General features: G+C 35.9%; 1 protein-coding gene across 1 annotated transcript; it reads right to left on the reverse strand.

Moving 5' to 3' along the window:
- Nucleotides 1-16,763: 16,763 nt before the first annotated feature.
- On the reverse strand, nt 16,764-17,834 carry LOC110687451 (putative F-box protein At1g67623). Its single transcript, XM_021864108.1, has 3 exons — nt 17,710-17,834; nt 17,455-17,620; nt 16,764-17,201 (listed from the first exon to the last, which is right to left on the reverse strand). The coding sequence occupies exons 1-3, from the start codon at nt 17,832-17,834 to the stop codon at nt 16,764-16,766; spliced, it is 729 nt and encodes a 242-aa protein (XP_021719800.1).

Here is a 17,834-nt window from a genome sequence, read left to right on the forward strand (position 1 = left end):
TTAACCCTTTACATCTAAACCAGGTAAGTCTCAAACCCATCACAACCACTTCCGCATCCTGGAACCACTAGCTCAAGCCACTGCCAGTCATCACACTGTGATTGAGAATTGCATCATTTGCAGGAAATTGAGTCACATTAGTAGCTACGTTTTTAGGAAAACCAGAACCTAAACCACTTCCTTGTGGTCCAGTCCACCGGTGTGGATATCTAATGATTTTAAAACATTGATCCTTAGTATGGCCTCTTCTCTTGCAATATTCACAAATTGCATCACATTTCAGTTTCTTGAAATCCTTCCTCTACGATAGATATATTAGTAAATTTTTGCTTTTTTTAGTTCTATTTGCTGCAAGGTATAACATGTCTTATTGAGGTTTGGCTAACGATGATCTATAACCATAAACCTACAAAAAATTAGCTTTAATGATTTAGTAGGATGTAAGGAAACGCACAAAATAACATAGCTGATCTAAAAAAATGGGTTGCAGTCATTACAGATTTTAGAATTCTAGACATTGTAAACTACAAAGAATACAATCCAACTGCAGCAGGCCACAAAACATAATTGATTCGGTATTTTTTCCACAGTTGTAAACTTGTAATCTATTTAATTCCAATCCTTACAATAGAAGCTAAAACCAATATCTAAACATTTAGCAATAGTAAAACAAAATACTTCATTATTTGTAATAATTTATGGAGTACATCTTTAGGTTTCATAGTTGTATTTCAAAAAATAATAATAATAACAAATAACTTATATAAGTTAAAGCTATCACATTTCATACATTAGCCTCGCATGCAATAACTAGTATATTTGAACATAGGTAAATACTCAAAAATGCTGAGAAATAGATGACCAGATGTATGGACCAGTCAGGACTATTAAGAGAGAGGGAGAGAAAATGCCCAAGCTCAAAAGATGAACCAAAATAGCTTTTATAGGAAAAGAAAGCACATTAAGGATATGCAAGCAAACCTGGCCTGTTGGGTGCCTTTTCTTGTTAGCCCAAGTATGATGGGGTTGATAAGCACCCATAGGAATTTCTGTGTCTTTAGTACCGACTAAGGATCGTTGGTTAATGTTAGCAGATCCCATTAAAACATACTCATCATAAATCTGCGGTACTTATATGAATCTGAAATCTGATAGAATCATGTTGTCAGGGAACACATATTCAGCTTCATTTAATTTAAAAAACTATCAGTATATCATCTATCTAATGATCAACTTAAAAATTGAAAAAAAAAAACACACGGAAGTCCTAACAATTTCAAGCATAATAAAGAGCAAAAAAGCAGATTGATTATTAAATTAAGCATCACCAAATTAAAGTTTACTAAACCGAACACAAAAATCTAGCAGTGTAATAATCTCACCCATAAACTGCAATACAAACTCAAAAATCTCAACAAAACACGAAAAGCTATAAATCCGACAATTCAATAACACAACATCGCTAGCAGATAAAATTTCATTACTGTTGTTCAACCAAAAACAGAGAAATCTTCAAAACTTAAACCTTAAAAATCAAAAAAGCACATATTTTTAGGGTTATTTGATTCAATTATCAAATTATGCTCGAAAAATAACATATTTTAAGGGATGTTTGATTCAATTATCAATTTAGGGTCAAAAATTCAGAGGAAAATTGGATTCAAACATCAAAAATAGTTGAGATTTCGAACCCTAAAGTTACCGCATTAACAATTAAAATGAATCAATGTGGTAAGTTGAGGAAGTCAATGTTTGTAATTTATGAAACAATGGAAAAGGTCAGGAAATACCCACTTCAATCATGAATCCTGAAAGAGGAAGTATAACTAACAGTAATAGAGGGTTTGACCTCAACCCAACCCAACTGTTACAACATAATCCACCCAAAATCTCAAAGCAAACCACAAAGAACAGAAAACCCTAAATCAACGACTAACCCTAGATTGCGAAGCTATTCAATAGACTAGGAAGACCACGAAATATTTCTTACCTCGAAGCTGCTACAATGGAGTTGGAAAGCTCAGAATGCGCTTCAATGGAGGTCACAAAGCTCGACAGTATGCGCTTCAATGGAGGAGATAACTATATATGGAGAGAAAGAGAGGAGTTGCGCGACAATGGAGGTGAGAAAGCCCAGGGAATGCGCTTCAATGGAGGACAACCTATGCGTGAAGGAGATGGTGAGGGCAGGCGAGAACGAGAGAAGAAGATTAATTGAAGGGGAAGCAGGGGAATGAAATTGTTCGTGCTGAAGGAATTGAAGAAGAAGAGTATTTCACGGTTTTTTTTTTAATTTGCGTACTTTCCCCACCGGTTTGGGTTGAATCGATGGCATATCCATTTACCCTTTTTTTTTTAAACAACACATTTAGCACCGGTTCGAACCAGTGCGAAAACATACATTTGCCACCGGTTTCAAAGGAACCAGTGGGAAAAGTAAATATCCGAATCCCACCCAAATCTTTTCCCACCGGTTTTTAAGAACCGGTGGGAAAAGGGGGGTGCCTTTTTCAATTTTTCTACTAGTGTTCTCACTCCTCTTAAACCGTCACTTCATCCATTATTTAACGATGACCCCCCCCCCCCGTTTTCTAACTCCATCCTATCTCCACCTCAAAGCCTCATTCTTTTTAGCAATGCCGCTCGAAAGAGTCCATTGCCTGTCAAATCCTAATTCTCTTTGTTTAGTTCCTGAATTATTTCTAAATTCTCTCCTTAAACTTTCCCATTTCTCCCTCTGTAAAACCTCCTTCACTACCTCAATTATGGTTGGTTATTTCTCCATATTGATGTTGTACGCCACCTTAAGAAATCCTTCAAGAGATACCCGTTTCGCGATTGCACTTCTCTGATGAACCGTAACATCCCGGTTCGGTACTGTGCAATCCATTCTCTTTATTTATTTGATTGGTTTTTACTTCCTTTGAGAGGTAATTTCGGGTATGCTTTTGTGAATTTTACGGCCCGCTGACTATCAAAACGGTGAAGATAAGAGTATTATATCTCCCTCAAGTTTCGATTAGTCGACAATTGGTTATCGAAACTTGAGGGAGATATGATATCCTTATCTAGCCTTACTATCCGTAATTTTAATCAATTGGGACGGTTAAATAATTTCAATGATTCTAAAGTGTAATGGGGAAATATTCAGTGGAAAATCTGTCGGGTGAGTTATGAGATTTGCTAAAGGCAGACGTTCACACTAAGTAGCGTTCTTCATTGGTTGAACAATATAGGAAGAGGCTAGAAGATAAAATACGAAATCTTAATGATGCAATGAGGTGAAGAAATTATGCTGCTGAGCTCGCTTCCGCTTTACACTCACCAACCCTAACAAGTTATAGGTATTGTCATCAACTAGGTAAGTCAAGAAAAAAATCCACATATTTAAAAAGTCCTAATCCCACACTGTAATTGTTTCATCTCATAAGTTTACTTAAAACTTCCTCCTTGTCACTTTATCCACTACTCTTTTGTGAGTACTTATTGTTGTAAGAGTTATTTTTTAATCTTACACCCAAACTATTAGTGTCTTTTCTCCTTTGTACTCTCATACAATTTCCTGTCAATCACGCTTCCGCAAGTGTCCTTAATTTTACAAGTTAAAGGAAGAAATGAATAAAAAGTTTATAAACCTACGGGAACAACCGCTTTTTACTTCAGCTTTATTTACGCAACTTGTTTTTATTCCTTTAATTACATATCAAAGCCTTGATACTAAATAGTCAAACCAATTTATCGCTCCTTGATACTGCATTGAAGGCCTTGAAATTTAATACTTGCGACAATTGACCGTACTCTAATCGAGCCCTCCCCCCTTCTACACTGTACTTGTTATTATTCAATCAAACTGAAGTACAAGAAAAAATATGCAGTAAACGAGACAAAGAAATATCTCGGGGTTTCGGAATCTCTTTTCAAATCCAAGCATATCATTTTTTGGTTTTATTCGTCAAGTTTCGATAACCAATTTCCGGCCGTTCTATAACTACATCCTCTTTTGGAGTCATCCATAGCTGTCAAAGGGGATTCAGTCATCTGATGGAGAGCCAAACTATAAAATCTTCTGCTCTATAACTAAAACCTTAGGATGTTTTAGGATAATGTCGTTGTAAGCCACCTTAAAATTCCCTCGAGATACGCTGCTGCAGAAAATATAAATAAGCCGAAAACCGATATCACCATCCTTGACAAGGGCTTATGAAACTTTAATTCAGAATTTATTGAGTATTACTTTAGGATTCAATCGTTTTAGTCAACATAGATTGAGGAATGTTATGATACTTTAATTGTAATCATATTTTGTTTTAAAATAGGTCCAAGATGTGCACACATAATTAACTCACTTTGACAACATAGTACATGCATTGTTATTGTTATTGGTATTTGATTATATATAAATACGGATACTTCTTAAGCAGAACATATTCATCATAACTGCTAAATCATAGAGAAGTACAGTAACCTCCCATAGTCCCATGTCATATTGTTGTGTTTGGAGATGGATGTAGACTTACATTGGATGTAGACTTACATTTGTTTCTCATCATAAGAGGTATTGTACCACCCAAATTACAGTGGTACAAATGTTATCGTAGTTGTTAAATGTGTTGTAGATCTTGTACCACTAGATTACAGTGGTATTAAATTTCCAACTAATGTCCCACCTTGAAAAATGTCGTACGTTCCGTTCTTAAGCACGGACAAAATTAAAAGGGTCACACCATATTTCGGGGATGTTTTGTACCACTGTTATAAAAGTGGGATAATTTTATATCCAATCTGAACAATTTAGTATGTTCATATCGAAAGGGGTACAAAAATCACCCAAATGCATATGTATGTTATATTTTTGGTAACACCTTTTATATTCTCAAGGTATATAGTAACCTTCTTTCACGCCTCCGTATTGGCAAATAAATGCAGATGTACTTAATATCTTCATCCATTAAATTTTCAAATCGCAACTCGTCACTCCACCTTTTTACCTTCTCAATCCTATTAAACCGTCACTTCATCCATTGAATTGTCATAGCACAACAATGCACCACATGTTTTCATCTTCTCACTCCTCTTAAACCGTCACATCACAGATTTTGCAAAGAAATTTAACTTCTTTCTATTCAAACATAACCATCTCCCCCCTCTAAAAAATAAAAAATGGATGTAGAAGAGAATAGGACAAATTTTACAGCTTCCATGCTTGACATCCTTCTGCCAGAGGTGTTGGCAACCATTCTTAGTTGCGTTGCTAGGTCATCTCCTGCTGATTTATTCCGGTGCAAATTAAGGTACACAAGATGTCCTTGCATTATGTACTCTGTTCCTCATCATATATACACAGTGACTGAAATAATCCAATATCTTCCTTATAACTTGATAATAGTTGTAAAACCCTGTGACGGATAGCCGAAGAGAAGGTGGTCCTTTAACAAATTTACCTCCCATGGATTAAAACACAAATGTCATGGAACCCCCCGTTACACCGATCACATGCGGAAATGTTCGGGATAAAGTGCCTGAAGAATGAACATCCTGAAGCTCTTCTTGAGTATGGATTTGTACGTCTTCTTTCTCGTTTATTGTGAATTTTGTTCGGTAGAATTTTTAATGCAGATTTGTAATAACCGTATTATCATTTCTTTTACTGTAGCGTCAATACTTCGCCTTCATGGCGATCCACCATGGATTGACGACGTTCGTAAGAGCAACTGAGTTGTACAATTTGATGGCAGCATATGTACTAAGCCTCATATACACATACACCGGACAAGAAGTAAGTGGTGTAAGGCTTTTAAAGAAGACTATCAACCGCATCGGATCTGCAGGGATAGTCCAGTGTAGACATAGGTTATGTGAGTTGGCGAGTGACAATTGGATGCCCAATCATATGATTTTACATTATGATCCAAAGCCGAACATATTTTGCAAACAAAAACTACAACACAAGAAGCACTTAAACCCGTGGGATCTTCTCTATGACGAGGAAGCGGAAAGTAATATAACGTGTATGACTTGTAAATGCATTAGGGAAATAAGCGTATTTTATGAAATACTAATTGGTCATCTCACGGGTCCTATCTACCAATGATCGGTATTAATGAAATTTCCTTTTCAAACCCTTTGATTATGAGTGTTAACTTTGTGTCAGGTTACACATAATGACATGTTTCACATTTCGTAAAACCCCACAGAGATATATTGTATTTTACCATATAGCTGTATTTGAAAGGGTATTCCTGGTTATTGGTAATCCATTTCCTTTGTAGTGATACATTCTATAAATAATTTTTGTACCACCGCCACGCCAATTGTACCTAATTTGTCTTAGTCTTATCCTGAGCATGTCACACTCTATTTCTCTGTTATGTTGTTCAAGGGGTTTTCCATGTGATTGTGTTAAAAGATGTTGATGGTGGTGATGATAATAACTAAGAAATCATTTGTCGATTGAGATCTTGTGTTGGTTTATGGTTTACGTAGCTTTTCATAACCTAGTTTTAATTGCATCATTTTGAATTATGCTAATCAGAAAAAATTTGGTATTCTTAGGTTTAATATTCCGTTATTTTTTACACTGTCTTATGTAAAGTTTTTGGGTAATGAATAACAATGAGGGTATTTTCAACAATTATTAGAGTATTAGTAGTGTGAAACTTAAAGTGTTGAAGTTAATCTCAAATTCTTGATGCTGAATAGTGCAATCATTTTATTCCACCTTAAAAGTGATTTAAAGACCTTGAAATTTACATTTTACGAAATAGACCCACACTCTATTTTACGAAATTAATGCACGAGCCCTGGTCTCGGTGCTATCTCTCACCCCGCTTAGCTCTTTCTGGTTTTATTATATTTATCTATTTGTCTGTTTTAAAAACAATATTAGAAGTGTAGTGTTGGACTATGTTAAAAGAATACATTTTGCATATAAGCTATTTTGTGGAGGTATATCCATTTCTTTTCCAGTGGTTCAGTGTATAAGGGGTCTTGTACCACCATGCCTTTATTGGTACTAACGTTATCTTACTGGTTCATTGTGTGAAGGCTACTGTACTACCAAAACGTCACTGGTACCAAATATCCAAGTAACCTTTAATTTCTTTTGTTCATGTCTAAAGTGGCAAAAAAAACAGCCACATAAATTTCCAACCTACAAATACAACAAAACCTTATTTTAAAACTTGGGCAAGTATGAAAACCAAATACTTTAGTCCCTCCCCCCTCCGTTTATTTCTAACGCAAATACAAAATTGAAAGGGTAGCACTACGTTTCGAGAGTGGTGCAAAACGGGTGGGTTTTGTACCATCGTGACAAAAGTGGTAGCACTACTTATCCTCCCTAAACAATTTCGTGTGTTCGTGTATAAAGTGGTATAAAAATCACCCAAATGTATAGGTAAACATAGTGTTGTACGACAGATATAGAGATTAATTGTAATCGGTTATTTTAGGTAATCCTAGTGTTTTGTTAGAAACCAACTGTGATATGTGAAGTAATGCAATTAGTTTAATACTAATAACAATCCTGTCCTTTTAGGTCAAACATACGACTATGTAACTTTAATACTAATGCGAATAGTTGCGATTTTTATTCTAAATATGTAAGTGACCTAAATAAAACAAACATTTTTCCACTTATCATACATTATAAAGTGAAGAGAGAGAAACTGATTGGGTTTAATCAGTACAAGAAGGTGACGTTTGAGGAGGAAGGTCAAGTTGAAACGAAAAGGTTTGATTTGACTTGACACTTCAATGGGAGGACTAACTAGTAGTAATGCATGAAGTGCAAAACATAGGAAAACCGGGAAACGAGGAAGAAATAAGTCTGACAAACGAAAAGCCTTTGTTTTCTAACAAATTTTCCCATAAAGATTCAACAGATCTTTCCAAATTATATTTCAAGAAGACATTTGAAAACATGTTTAAAGAATATTAACGAAATATATTGTTCCAATACTGACTACTACGTATAAATATTTTATTACAATGTAATTTCCTAACACCGTGTTTATAAATTATGTCTCGGATATTTTTTCGCATTAAATTGATCAAACAAAGAAGTGATCAATTTTCATCAACCTAATTACATCTTAATCTTTTCGATGCAATTGCTTACGTATTGCCCGCTTATTTTTTGTATGCAGTTATGATGGATTAGTTCTGGCTTTTCAAAAATGTGGCTTTTGAAATTATTTGTTTCTGACATAGCTTCGCTTATTATGTTTTACAAAATATTCAATGCTCAACAGACCTTTTTTTAAAAAAGAACCCTTTAGTTGTCTTTTCAGTTCAAACAGTTTTCAGTCATTTTCTTTTTCGGCACCTTAGGGTTTACGGTTAATCCAAATTGTTAAATATTTTATTCCCCTTCCTACTTTCAGCCAATAGTTGGTAGAATTTCCTTCTTTTTTGGCTTGCTTCCCTAATTTTCCCTCTATAAATATCCCCAATTCACTTTTACAGAAATTAGGGCAAATCTCCACCCAAATCAAATCAATTGCAAGGTAAATTAGGGTTCTTGTTCTTGTAGTTTAACAATTGCGGCGATGAATTAACCATTGTAGCGCTGAATCGTTCTTCTCTTCTCTGTAATTCTTCTGATGTGCACTAATTCCTCTATTGTTGTTGTTAATTTTGTAGGTAAAATGGTGAATTGTGCGTGTGGCATTCCTTGTGCGAAGCGACATTCCTGGACTCATGAAAACCCAGGAAGAAGGTTCGAGGCTTGCAAAAAGTATGACCACGACACTGGGGAGCGAGGATGCAACACATTTAAATGGCTGGATGAGGACCAGACAGAGTGGCAACGTGAAGTGATAAATACTATACTAAGTGAGAGGCACAGGATGGCAACTTAGCTGACTATTATCAAGGCTAGGCTTGCTTGCGTAGAAGATCACAAAAATCTTGCTAGGGGAATGCAAAGTGGCTCTGTTCCACAAATGCAGCAGGGGGGTATAAGCAACTTGGCATATGTGTTGTTGTTTCTGTGATTGTAAGTGTGGTGTTGATGAAAATATTTAGTTAGGTAGAATGGTTAGGTTGTGGGATGCTTCAGGAAGTACATTGCTTAGGTTGGTCAGTATGTAGGGGTTTAAGCTAAGAAAGGGGTGGGTTTAGCTAAGTAGGTGCTGCTAAATATTTTGTGTATTTTGGACTTAAGATCAAATGAAATAAAAATGCAAACGATCTTATTATCTACTGTATTTATACCATCTTATTTACTGAATTCATGTTTTGATTTCTAAATATTGTCACAGATGTTGAAGCAACAATAACATGCACACAATGTAAGAGTAATTGAAGCAATGAAATTGCTGAAAACAGAAAAACCATACCATAACATAAGTTGGTGTAAAAAACTAGTTCACCAATTGTTTTACAAAATAGAACTACCATATCTTGTGTTGGTTTCAAAAACAAGTACACCAATTGTTTATCAAAATAGAACTACCATAACAGAAGTTGGTGTAAAAGACAAGTACACTAATTGTTTATCAAAAGATTAGTTGTTAGAGCATATAGGTATTAACATTAGTAGTTTGATTAACTCAGTAAGGTTGCTGGGTTCCATGTTGGGGTGCAGACAGTGAGATGGACTGCTGTGAAGCTTGGGATAAGGTAGTTCCTGGTGCTTGGCCTGCTATTGGTTACCCTGTTGCTGCAACTTTCTTTGGTCTTCCAGGCTACCTCTTTGGCTTATTAATAGGTGGACTTGGACATTTATTCGCCCCAACCCCCAAGAGATTTTGAACATCTTTTATTTCTTCCTTTACAGTCTGTCTAAAAGCTACTAGAAGATCACCCGATTACACTTAATGAAATCAGTTTCCAATAACAAAACACTTCTTAAACTACTATGAGATTTATGAACTTAATTAATTATAGTTCTTCACGAATTGTGGCTTCGCAAAAACACTATAATACAAAACACAATATATTAGGCAGCACAAAATATAATAAGGGTTTGACTCCCATCATCAAATACAAATGCTAAAACATCTTCATCAAGGTGGAGTCTTCAATATCCTCGATGAAGTCAAAAACAACCTCGAAAAACAAGACGTACAAAAACATATCCAAATATCAAGAATAAAATATACTAATCACGAATTCATAAGCATAGCATAATTAAACATTCATTTCTCCCCCTTGTTGACTCGCATCAAGGGAAAAGAAACTATGGAGCAGGAAGTTTTTTGATTCAAAATATAGAATGAAAACAATAAGAATAATAACATGAACACAGTTTCAAAGCCTTGGAAATATGATCTACAGTCCTCGCTTCCTTCGCTGGTGACGAATATCATCCCTGGCCCGAGTCAGAAAACGTGTAAACGCATCAGCCATTGTCTTGTTTTTCATCATCTCAGCTTGCCTTTTCTATTCCTCCTCTCTGTACTTCTTCACCACACCATATTCTTCAAGAGTGAGGATAGTGGGTTCGGTCACCACTGGCCTTAGAATGGGGCGAAGCTTGACCTTCCTCTCACAGTTCATAATGACATTCGCTGCTTTCTCACGAGTATGCTCTGCCACATCATCGTGTAGAGGTAATATTTTACCACAGGTAGTAAAGGTAAGGGCAGAAAAGTGGTAAAGCTCATTGACCTTAGCGTTAACCATGGCTAACAGCTCATGGGTTTGGTCCAATTTGGTTTCAAGGTCTTCGATGGATGTCAGGGTGTCCCTACGAAGCTCGTCCAAGCCAAATTTAAGGTCTTCAAGACGCTTAGCGGGGACAGAAGAATCTGCAATGCCTTTCCCTTTGGAAAGAGAAGGAGGCAGAGAGGCAAGATCTTCACTGGATAGCTCGGAGCGAAGCTTCCAAGTCTTATCCAGAAGGCAGAGAATGGCGATTTTTGTGAGGTAATCAGGGCCAATTTTAGCATAAGGCATATATTCAATTTCCTCAACATCAAGAGGAATGTTAAAATAGTTGAAAACAAGAGGAAGCAAATTGGCATAGGGAAGAGGCGAAATACGAGAGGATTTGTCGCAATGGGCCATGTAATTAAGAATGATAAAGGGAAGGTCAAGAGCATAACGATTGGAGAATAGAAATATAATTTCAAGGGCTTGATCAGTGATTAACTCTCATGAGTGAGTTCGCAGAATTATGGAGCGTACAAGAATTGTAAAAATGACTTTTGGTTCCAACTTAAGCGAAGAGTGAGTAAGTTGGCAAGAGGAAGAGGAACGGTCATGAAGAAAGAATTGTTCCTTAGCCCTAGAGACACATTTGGCTCTAGGTGGGTATGAGTCCCGGGATAAATCCTGAGGACATCCCAAAATTAGGGCTAACCTGCGACTTCAACAAAACGTCTCCACAGTCTCATTTCACAGTCATGTTGATATAGAAAAGACGAGCCAGGCGAGGATATGAAAAATCAACTACATTGGTAATGTTGTACAGATTAGAAGAAAGAAAACGAGACAAGCATTCTAAATCAGAGGAATTAACTAAATCGACATCAATTAATTCGGAATAATAGAATTTTCGAGAATGAAAACCATCTTTCCATTTTCCATGGGTGGTGTTATTAATAAACCACGAAGACGGAATATATGAATTTACCTCTTACGACATTGTAGCAGCCGCCGTAGAAGGAGGTGGAGAAGAGGATTTTGAGGAGTCTGATTGCAAGGGTTGCGAATACGGAACGCTACCCATAGCCTTCTTTAGTGATTTAGAAGACAAGGGTTTGGAATCTATGGAATTTTGTTTGGGTGCCATGGTTGAGGAACGAAAAAGCCTTGAGATGGAGATTAAAGTAAAATGTGAGATGAAGTAACAAGAGAGAAAGAGAGAGGGTCAAATCCCTATAAGGTTGAGGTGGAGTGTGAAGTTGGAAGGGTGGAGTGAAAAGGGCTGATTTGACATTTCAATGGGAGTACTAATGACTAGAAATGCATGAATTGCAGTTAAGAGGGAAAATCGGGAATCGAGGAGGAGGTAAATGTGGCAAATATATTATCAAAAGATATTTTCCAAAGCTTTGACTAGTTATAAATATTTCAGATAATGGTGAATAGTTCACAACTTGAATATTGTGGTGTTTTCCAAAATTGTTCACAACGCTAAGACTGTGACATGAGGGTAAAGGTCTTGAGAAGTTCTTGCGGTTTACTAGGGGTTCAAAAGCATCGTCCAATTTTCAACAGAAATATTCAGCCTATCTGTAGATATTCCCCCTCAACAAAGCAAACTATTTAGGTAAACTACTGATAAAGGCAATGAAAAAATAGACCATTGAGGTGTATTATTATTTTGAAAATGCAAACCTAAAACGATGAAGAGTGTCAAATATATATTGACCGTGAAGTGTACCAATAATAATGTTTTATTAGAACATTCCAAATATAAAATTAGCTAAATTTATACAACCTCATCTTTTTGCATAGGCTCAATACTAGCAAGTCTTTCACCCAAAGCCGGTGAAAAAACCCTAACGTAAAATGTTCTATTACCGGCATAATAAAAAACCATTATCTCACCATCAACCAAGTAATTTTCATTGACAAAACTTTCCCACCCAATATCAAGACACATATTAGTTTTTGTATCTTCAATAACCTTCACAAGCTGCATAGGCCATATACGATTATTAGGGCCTCGAAGAACTTCCATAGGACTACAAACTTCAGCCATTAAGGAAGTCCATTCCTATGGAAGTACCTACAATATGATGAAAGTTATTTACACACAGGATTAAAAAAAATTAATCATACATAATATACAAAACCAAACAATAACCTACCAACGTATGTCTACATCCATCTGCAAACACAACAACATGACATGGCATGTTATTGTACATCTCTACGTTTATGAAATGATGATTGATATGTTATGGTTAGGAAGAATCTGTATATATATATACAATCAAAGCCCGATAACAATAACCATGTACTATGTAGTCGAAGTGTTTTAATTATGTGTACACATGTTTGACCTAATTTCAAAGGAAAAGTATGAATAGAATTGAAGTTTTATAGTACTTATCAATCTATTTTGACTAAAACAGTTGAATTCTAAATTAATCTCGAATACAGTCTGAATTAAATAAATCTATTTTATGTTAAATGACAATGGACAACAATTCTTGACTAAATGTAATATTCAATATCAGTTACAATTTATAGTCAAGTCTTTTATTCAATATAACTTATCTTACCAATAATTGAAATCATAACTTTAAACCTATATTGAAAATGAAAATAAGGTATGAACTCCCTAAAAAAGAGGAGGATCAAAATCAACCTAAAAACTTTAATCTGAATATCTAATGAAGATTGGAACAGAAAATTGGGAGAAAATAAAAAAAAGGAACAAAACATTTCATGTGTATTGGAACCGAGAATTGGCAGTAAACAGTTATGTAAAATGAATTTTGGAAATAATTTTCCGATTAAGATGGTATTTATAAACCCTGTTTCCTGCGTCCCTATTGCCACATACATGCATATGTACGCATTCCCTATTGCCAAATCAGAATACAGGTTTCAATTGAGACAGTTTCAGTTTGGTTTAAATTATTATTGGTTCACTTTGGTTCGGTTTTTGTTTAATCTTGAACGGTTTTATTAATTTTCTGGTTGTAAATGATCCGGGTAATAAACAGTTAGTGGGTCAAACTATTAAACAATATAACTTAGTTCTCTATTAAAATAGTTATTCTGATTGAAAATTGGTTTCATCGAACTTATGGTTGGGGTACCATTCCGATTTCAACATAAGGTTTCGGGGTACGATCGAATAACAACGATTACATATTAACTTATATATTATGTAGAATATGTAACAAAAATAAATACCGAATTCTAATTAACTTTGTACATTTTATTATCTGACTGAAAATAGTTTATAGTGCCATCTATTTATAAACCTCATAAACGCAAATTTATAACCCCGAATATATATACAAGGTGAATTCTAGAATTCTTGTAAGCTCCATCGAAGATTAATATTCCGTCACAATTGCATTGCACTACCAACATTGTAGACACACTTTACGAATGGGTGTAAGAGATATTTGAAACTATGACTGTGGTAAAAGCCTAAAAGGACGTCCTTGGTAATAGCGATTATTTTTTGGACAATGGCAATGCAATGACAACTTGCATCTTGTTGAAAATGACTTAATTTATAGTGGATCAGATATTGTTGACAATGACAATACAAAGACACATTGTCAGAAATATAGAAAAAGAAGTCCTTCGTCTGCCAAAACAATTTCCTCTCCCAAAAAATTTCCTCTGACAATGATAATCATGGAACTTCAGTGAGTAGAGTACCGTCATTAAATTACCGTCGTGTGTAACATACTTATTCTCGTTAAATTGATTAAATAAACAAGGAATCAAGTTTCATCAAATTAATTACATCTTAATCACATCTTATTTTATGCAATTGCCTACGTACGGTGTCGGGGCTAAAATAGTTGTATATTTTTGGGGCCCTGTTCAGCTATTTACCAAAACTCCTTTTAATCAACTCGAAATTTTGTACCACCCTGCCTTTAGTGGTATCATAGTTGTCTTAGTGTTTCATTGTGTGAAAACCTTACCACGCTTACTTCAGTGGTTCCAAAAATACAACTAATGTACCACCCTGTTTAATTCCGTAGGTTCGTTTCTAAAGTGGGAAAAAATCTACGGAAAACATTTCCAAAGTAAAAACACCAGAATACATTTTTTACCCACTAGGGCAAGTATGAGAAACAAATAATTCACTCCATCCCCCCTCCACTTATTTCTTAAGCATAGACAAAATTGAAAGGGTAACACCATGTTTCGAGAGTGGTAAAAAATGGGGCCATTTTATATCACCGTAACACAGTGGTACATTTTAAATCCCCCCTAAATGTATAGGTAAACATAAAGTTGTTAGGTAAACATAATGTTTTAGGTAAATCACCTAGATGTATATGTAAACTTAAGGTTTTAGGTAATCATAAGGGTATAGGACAAATATGGAGATTAATTGTAATCGCTAATTTTAGCTAATCATAATGTTTTGGTAGAAACCAATTATGATTTGTAAAGTAATGCACGTAGTTTACTACTAATAATAATCCGGTCCTATGAGGTCACACATACGAGTAGAGTATATGTGAGGAGTTGCAATGTGTATTGTAAATATGAAGTCACATAAATGAGAAATTATACAGTGAAGAGGGAGAAAGAAAGGAGAAGGTCGGTTTAAGTAGTAAAAGAAGGTGACGGTTGTGAAGTGAAAAGGTTTGATTTGACAATTCAATGGGTTGAGTAAAAGAGTAATAATTAGAAATGCACGCATAACAGTAAAGAGGGAAACCGAGAAACGAGGAAGGATTTCGGTTTTGTTTTACAGCATCCAGTTCTCATCAGACTTTTTTTTTTTAAAAAAAAAACCCTTGTCTTTTCAGTTCTCCGTTTTCTCTGTCTTTTTTTCTAAAGCACCTTAATTCTAGTTAATACAAATTGTTAGACATCTTTTCCAGTTATTCATCGAAGCCATGGCAACAACCGAAAAGTCAGTGAGTTAGAAGCACAGGTTGAAGTGGTGTACACTGAATTGGCTGAAATTGGGGCGCAGTGGAAGGTCAAGAGAGAAGAATATGATACAGTTACCAAGGCATATACAGCAAAGGTATGGAGGTCTTGACGGCCCAGTTGCACCGGCTACGACACCAGCGCTTTGCAGAGCTTGCCCGAGAAATTGACGAACGCCTTAGTAATCGTTCGGGAGGAAATGGCGGAGACGTTGCGGTGCTTTAACAGAAGGAGGACGTTGTTAGAGGAGGTCATTTAGAACAGAGGGATGAAGGTGGTGCTGGAGGAGGTCCTGGAGAACGAAATGAGGTTGGTGGTGGTCATGATCCTTTGGAATGCGTAATTAAATATAAGAATCACCACAGAAATGCCCTGGTATTTTAACTTGCGTATGTGTGTTTATCTCTTTATTCGTGGAATAATAATATGTGTGTGACTAATATAGTGCTTGTACTGTTTTCCTTGTGCGTAGCCTCTTCCTAGACGTTGGAAGTCTTTTGCGGCTGGTTTTTCGGCTCCTGCTCGTGCTCGACATGGACCGGATGGGCCATCGTGGAGTGTGGAATTGCTGGGTTCTAAACTTAGTGACGGCCGTGGTCTGTTCTTGTATTCTGGTTGGGAGAACTTTGTGGCGGACAATGATGTTGAGCATGGTGATACTCTTAGTGTCCGTTATGTTGGTCAAGGGGTTTTCCAAACTACTGTGTTACCAGATTTTGATGATGGTAACTAAGATATCATTTGTCTTTTGAAACCTTGTGTCGTTTATGTCTAAAGTAGCTGTTGAAGTTCTGATAACAATGCTTTAACTGTATCATTTTGGTATTGTGCTGAACAGAAACAATTTGGTATTGGTCACTTAATTATGTAGTGTCTTTTGGACAGTTTCTGCGTATTGAATAACAGTGTTGGGATTTTCAACATTATTCTATTGTTAATTATGCGGTGTCTTAAATATACTGCATTTGATTTGTTTTCTTTAGTACGCGGCTATTGCTAGAGTGCTAGGCAAATAAAGCTTATACCGGGTAACTTACGGTGTACATTTTCATCATATGCCGGGTAACTGACGGTGTACATTTTCATCTTATGTCGGGTGAGAGAGAACAAATGTTTTATATTCAACATAGGGTTTGTATATATATTCCTGAGCATTTGCACATTGTATATACTTAGAGGAATCATAATCCACCAGTTTGAAATAGAAAGTTCATTAACACAGATCATATGTACACGGGACCGGTGAGTTGACCAATTAGTATTTCATAAAATACGCATATTTCCCTGACGCATTTACAAGTCATACAAGTTACTGTGCTTTCCGCATCCGCGTCATAATGAAGCTCCCATTGGTTTAAGTTCTTCTCGTGCTCTAGTTTATGTTTACAGAATATCTTTGGCTTTGGCAGATAATGTAAAATCATATGATTGCGCATCACATTATATTTCGCCATATCACGTAACTTCCTTCTACACTGGACTATCCCCACGGATCCGATGCTGTTGATAGTCTTCTTCAAAAGCTTAACACCCCGTTCTTCTTCTCCGGTGTATATGTATATCAGGCTTAGTACATATGCTGTCGTCGAATTGTGCAACTCATTTGCTCTTGCCAACATCGTCAATCCGTCGTCCAACACCATGGTGTTGAAGTATTGTCGCTACATTAAAGAGAAAAAATAAAATATTGACTATAAGTCTACAACATAAATTCTAACAATTACAATTCGGAAACCACCACTACAGTTGTGGTGATACATATTATTTGGAAAATGGATGATAAAATTATACCACTTTAGTATTGGTGGTACATTTGATTTATAAAATTGCCACTTTGGAAAACAAAACCGTTTCACATAGTGAGTAACATATATTTACTGATAAACTTCCCAATAATTGAGAAAGAAGACGTACAAATCCAAACTCAAGAAGAGCTTCAGGATGTTCATTCTCCACACACTTGACGAAGTACTTCTCCGCTGCTTCTTGGTGTGGCATTAACTCTCGTGCTTCAATACAAGGGAGGTGAATTTGTTGAATGACCCCCTTATCTTCGGATATCCGTCGCAGGGTTCTACAACTGTTATCAAGTGATACGACAGAAATTAGATTATTACATTCTCTGTGTATATGATGAGAATAGAGTACATGTTGTAAGTACAAGCCTACCTTAATTTGCACCGAAATAGATCAGCAGGAGATGACTTAACAACGTAACTTAGAATGGTCGCCAACACTTTTGGCGGAAGGATGTCAACCATAGAGGTTGTAGCGGTATTCGCTTCTACATCCAT

Source organism: Chenopodium quinoa, unplaced genomic scaffold (assembly GCF_001683475.1).
Source record: "Chenopodium quinoa cultivar QQ74 unplaced genomic scaffold, ASM168347v1, whole genome shotgun sequence".
Classification (NCBI taxonomy): Eukaryota; Viridiplantae; Streptophyta; class Magnoliopsida; order Caryophyllales; family Amaranthaceae; genus Chenopodium; species Chenopodium quinoa.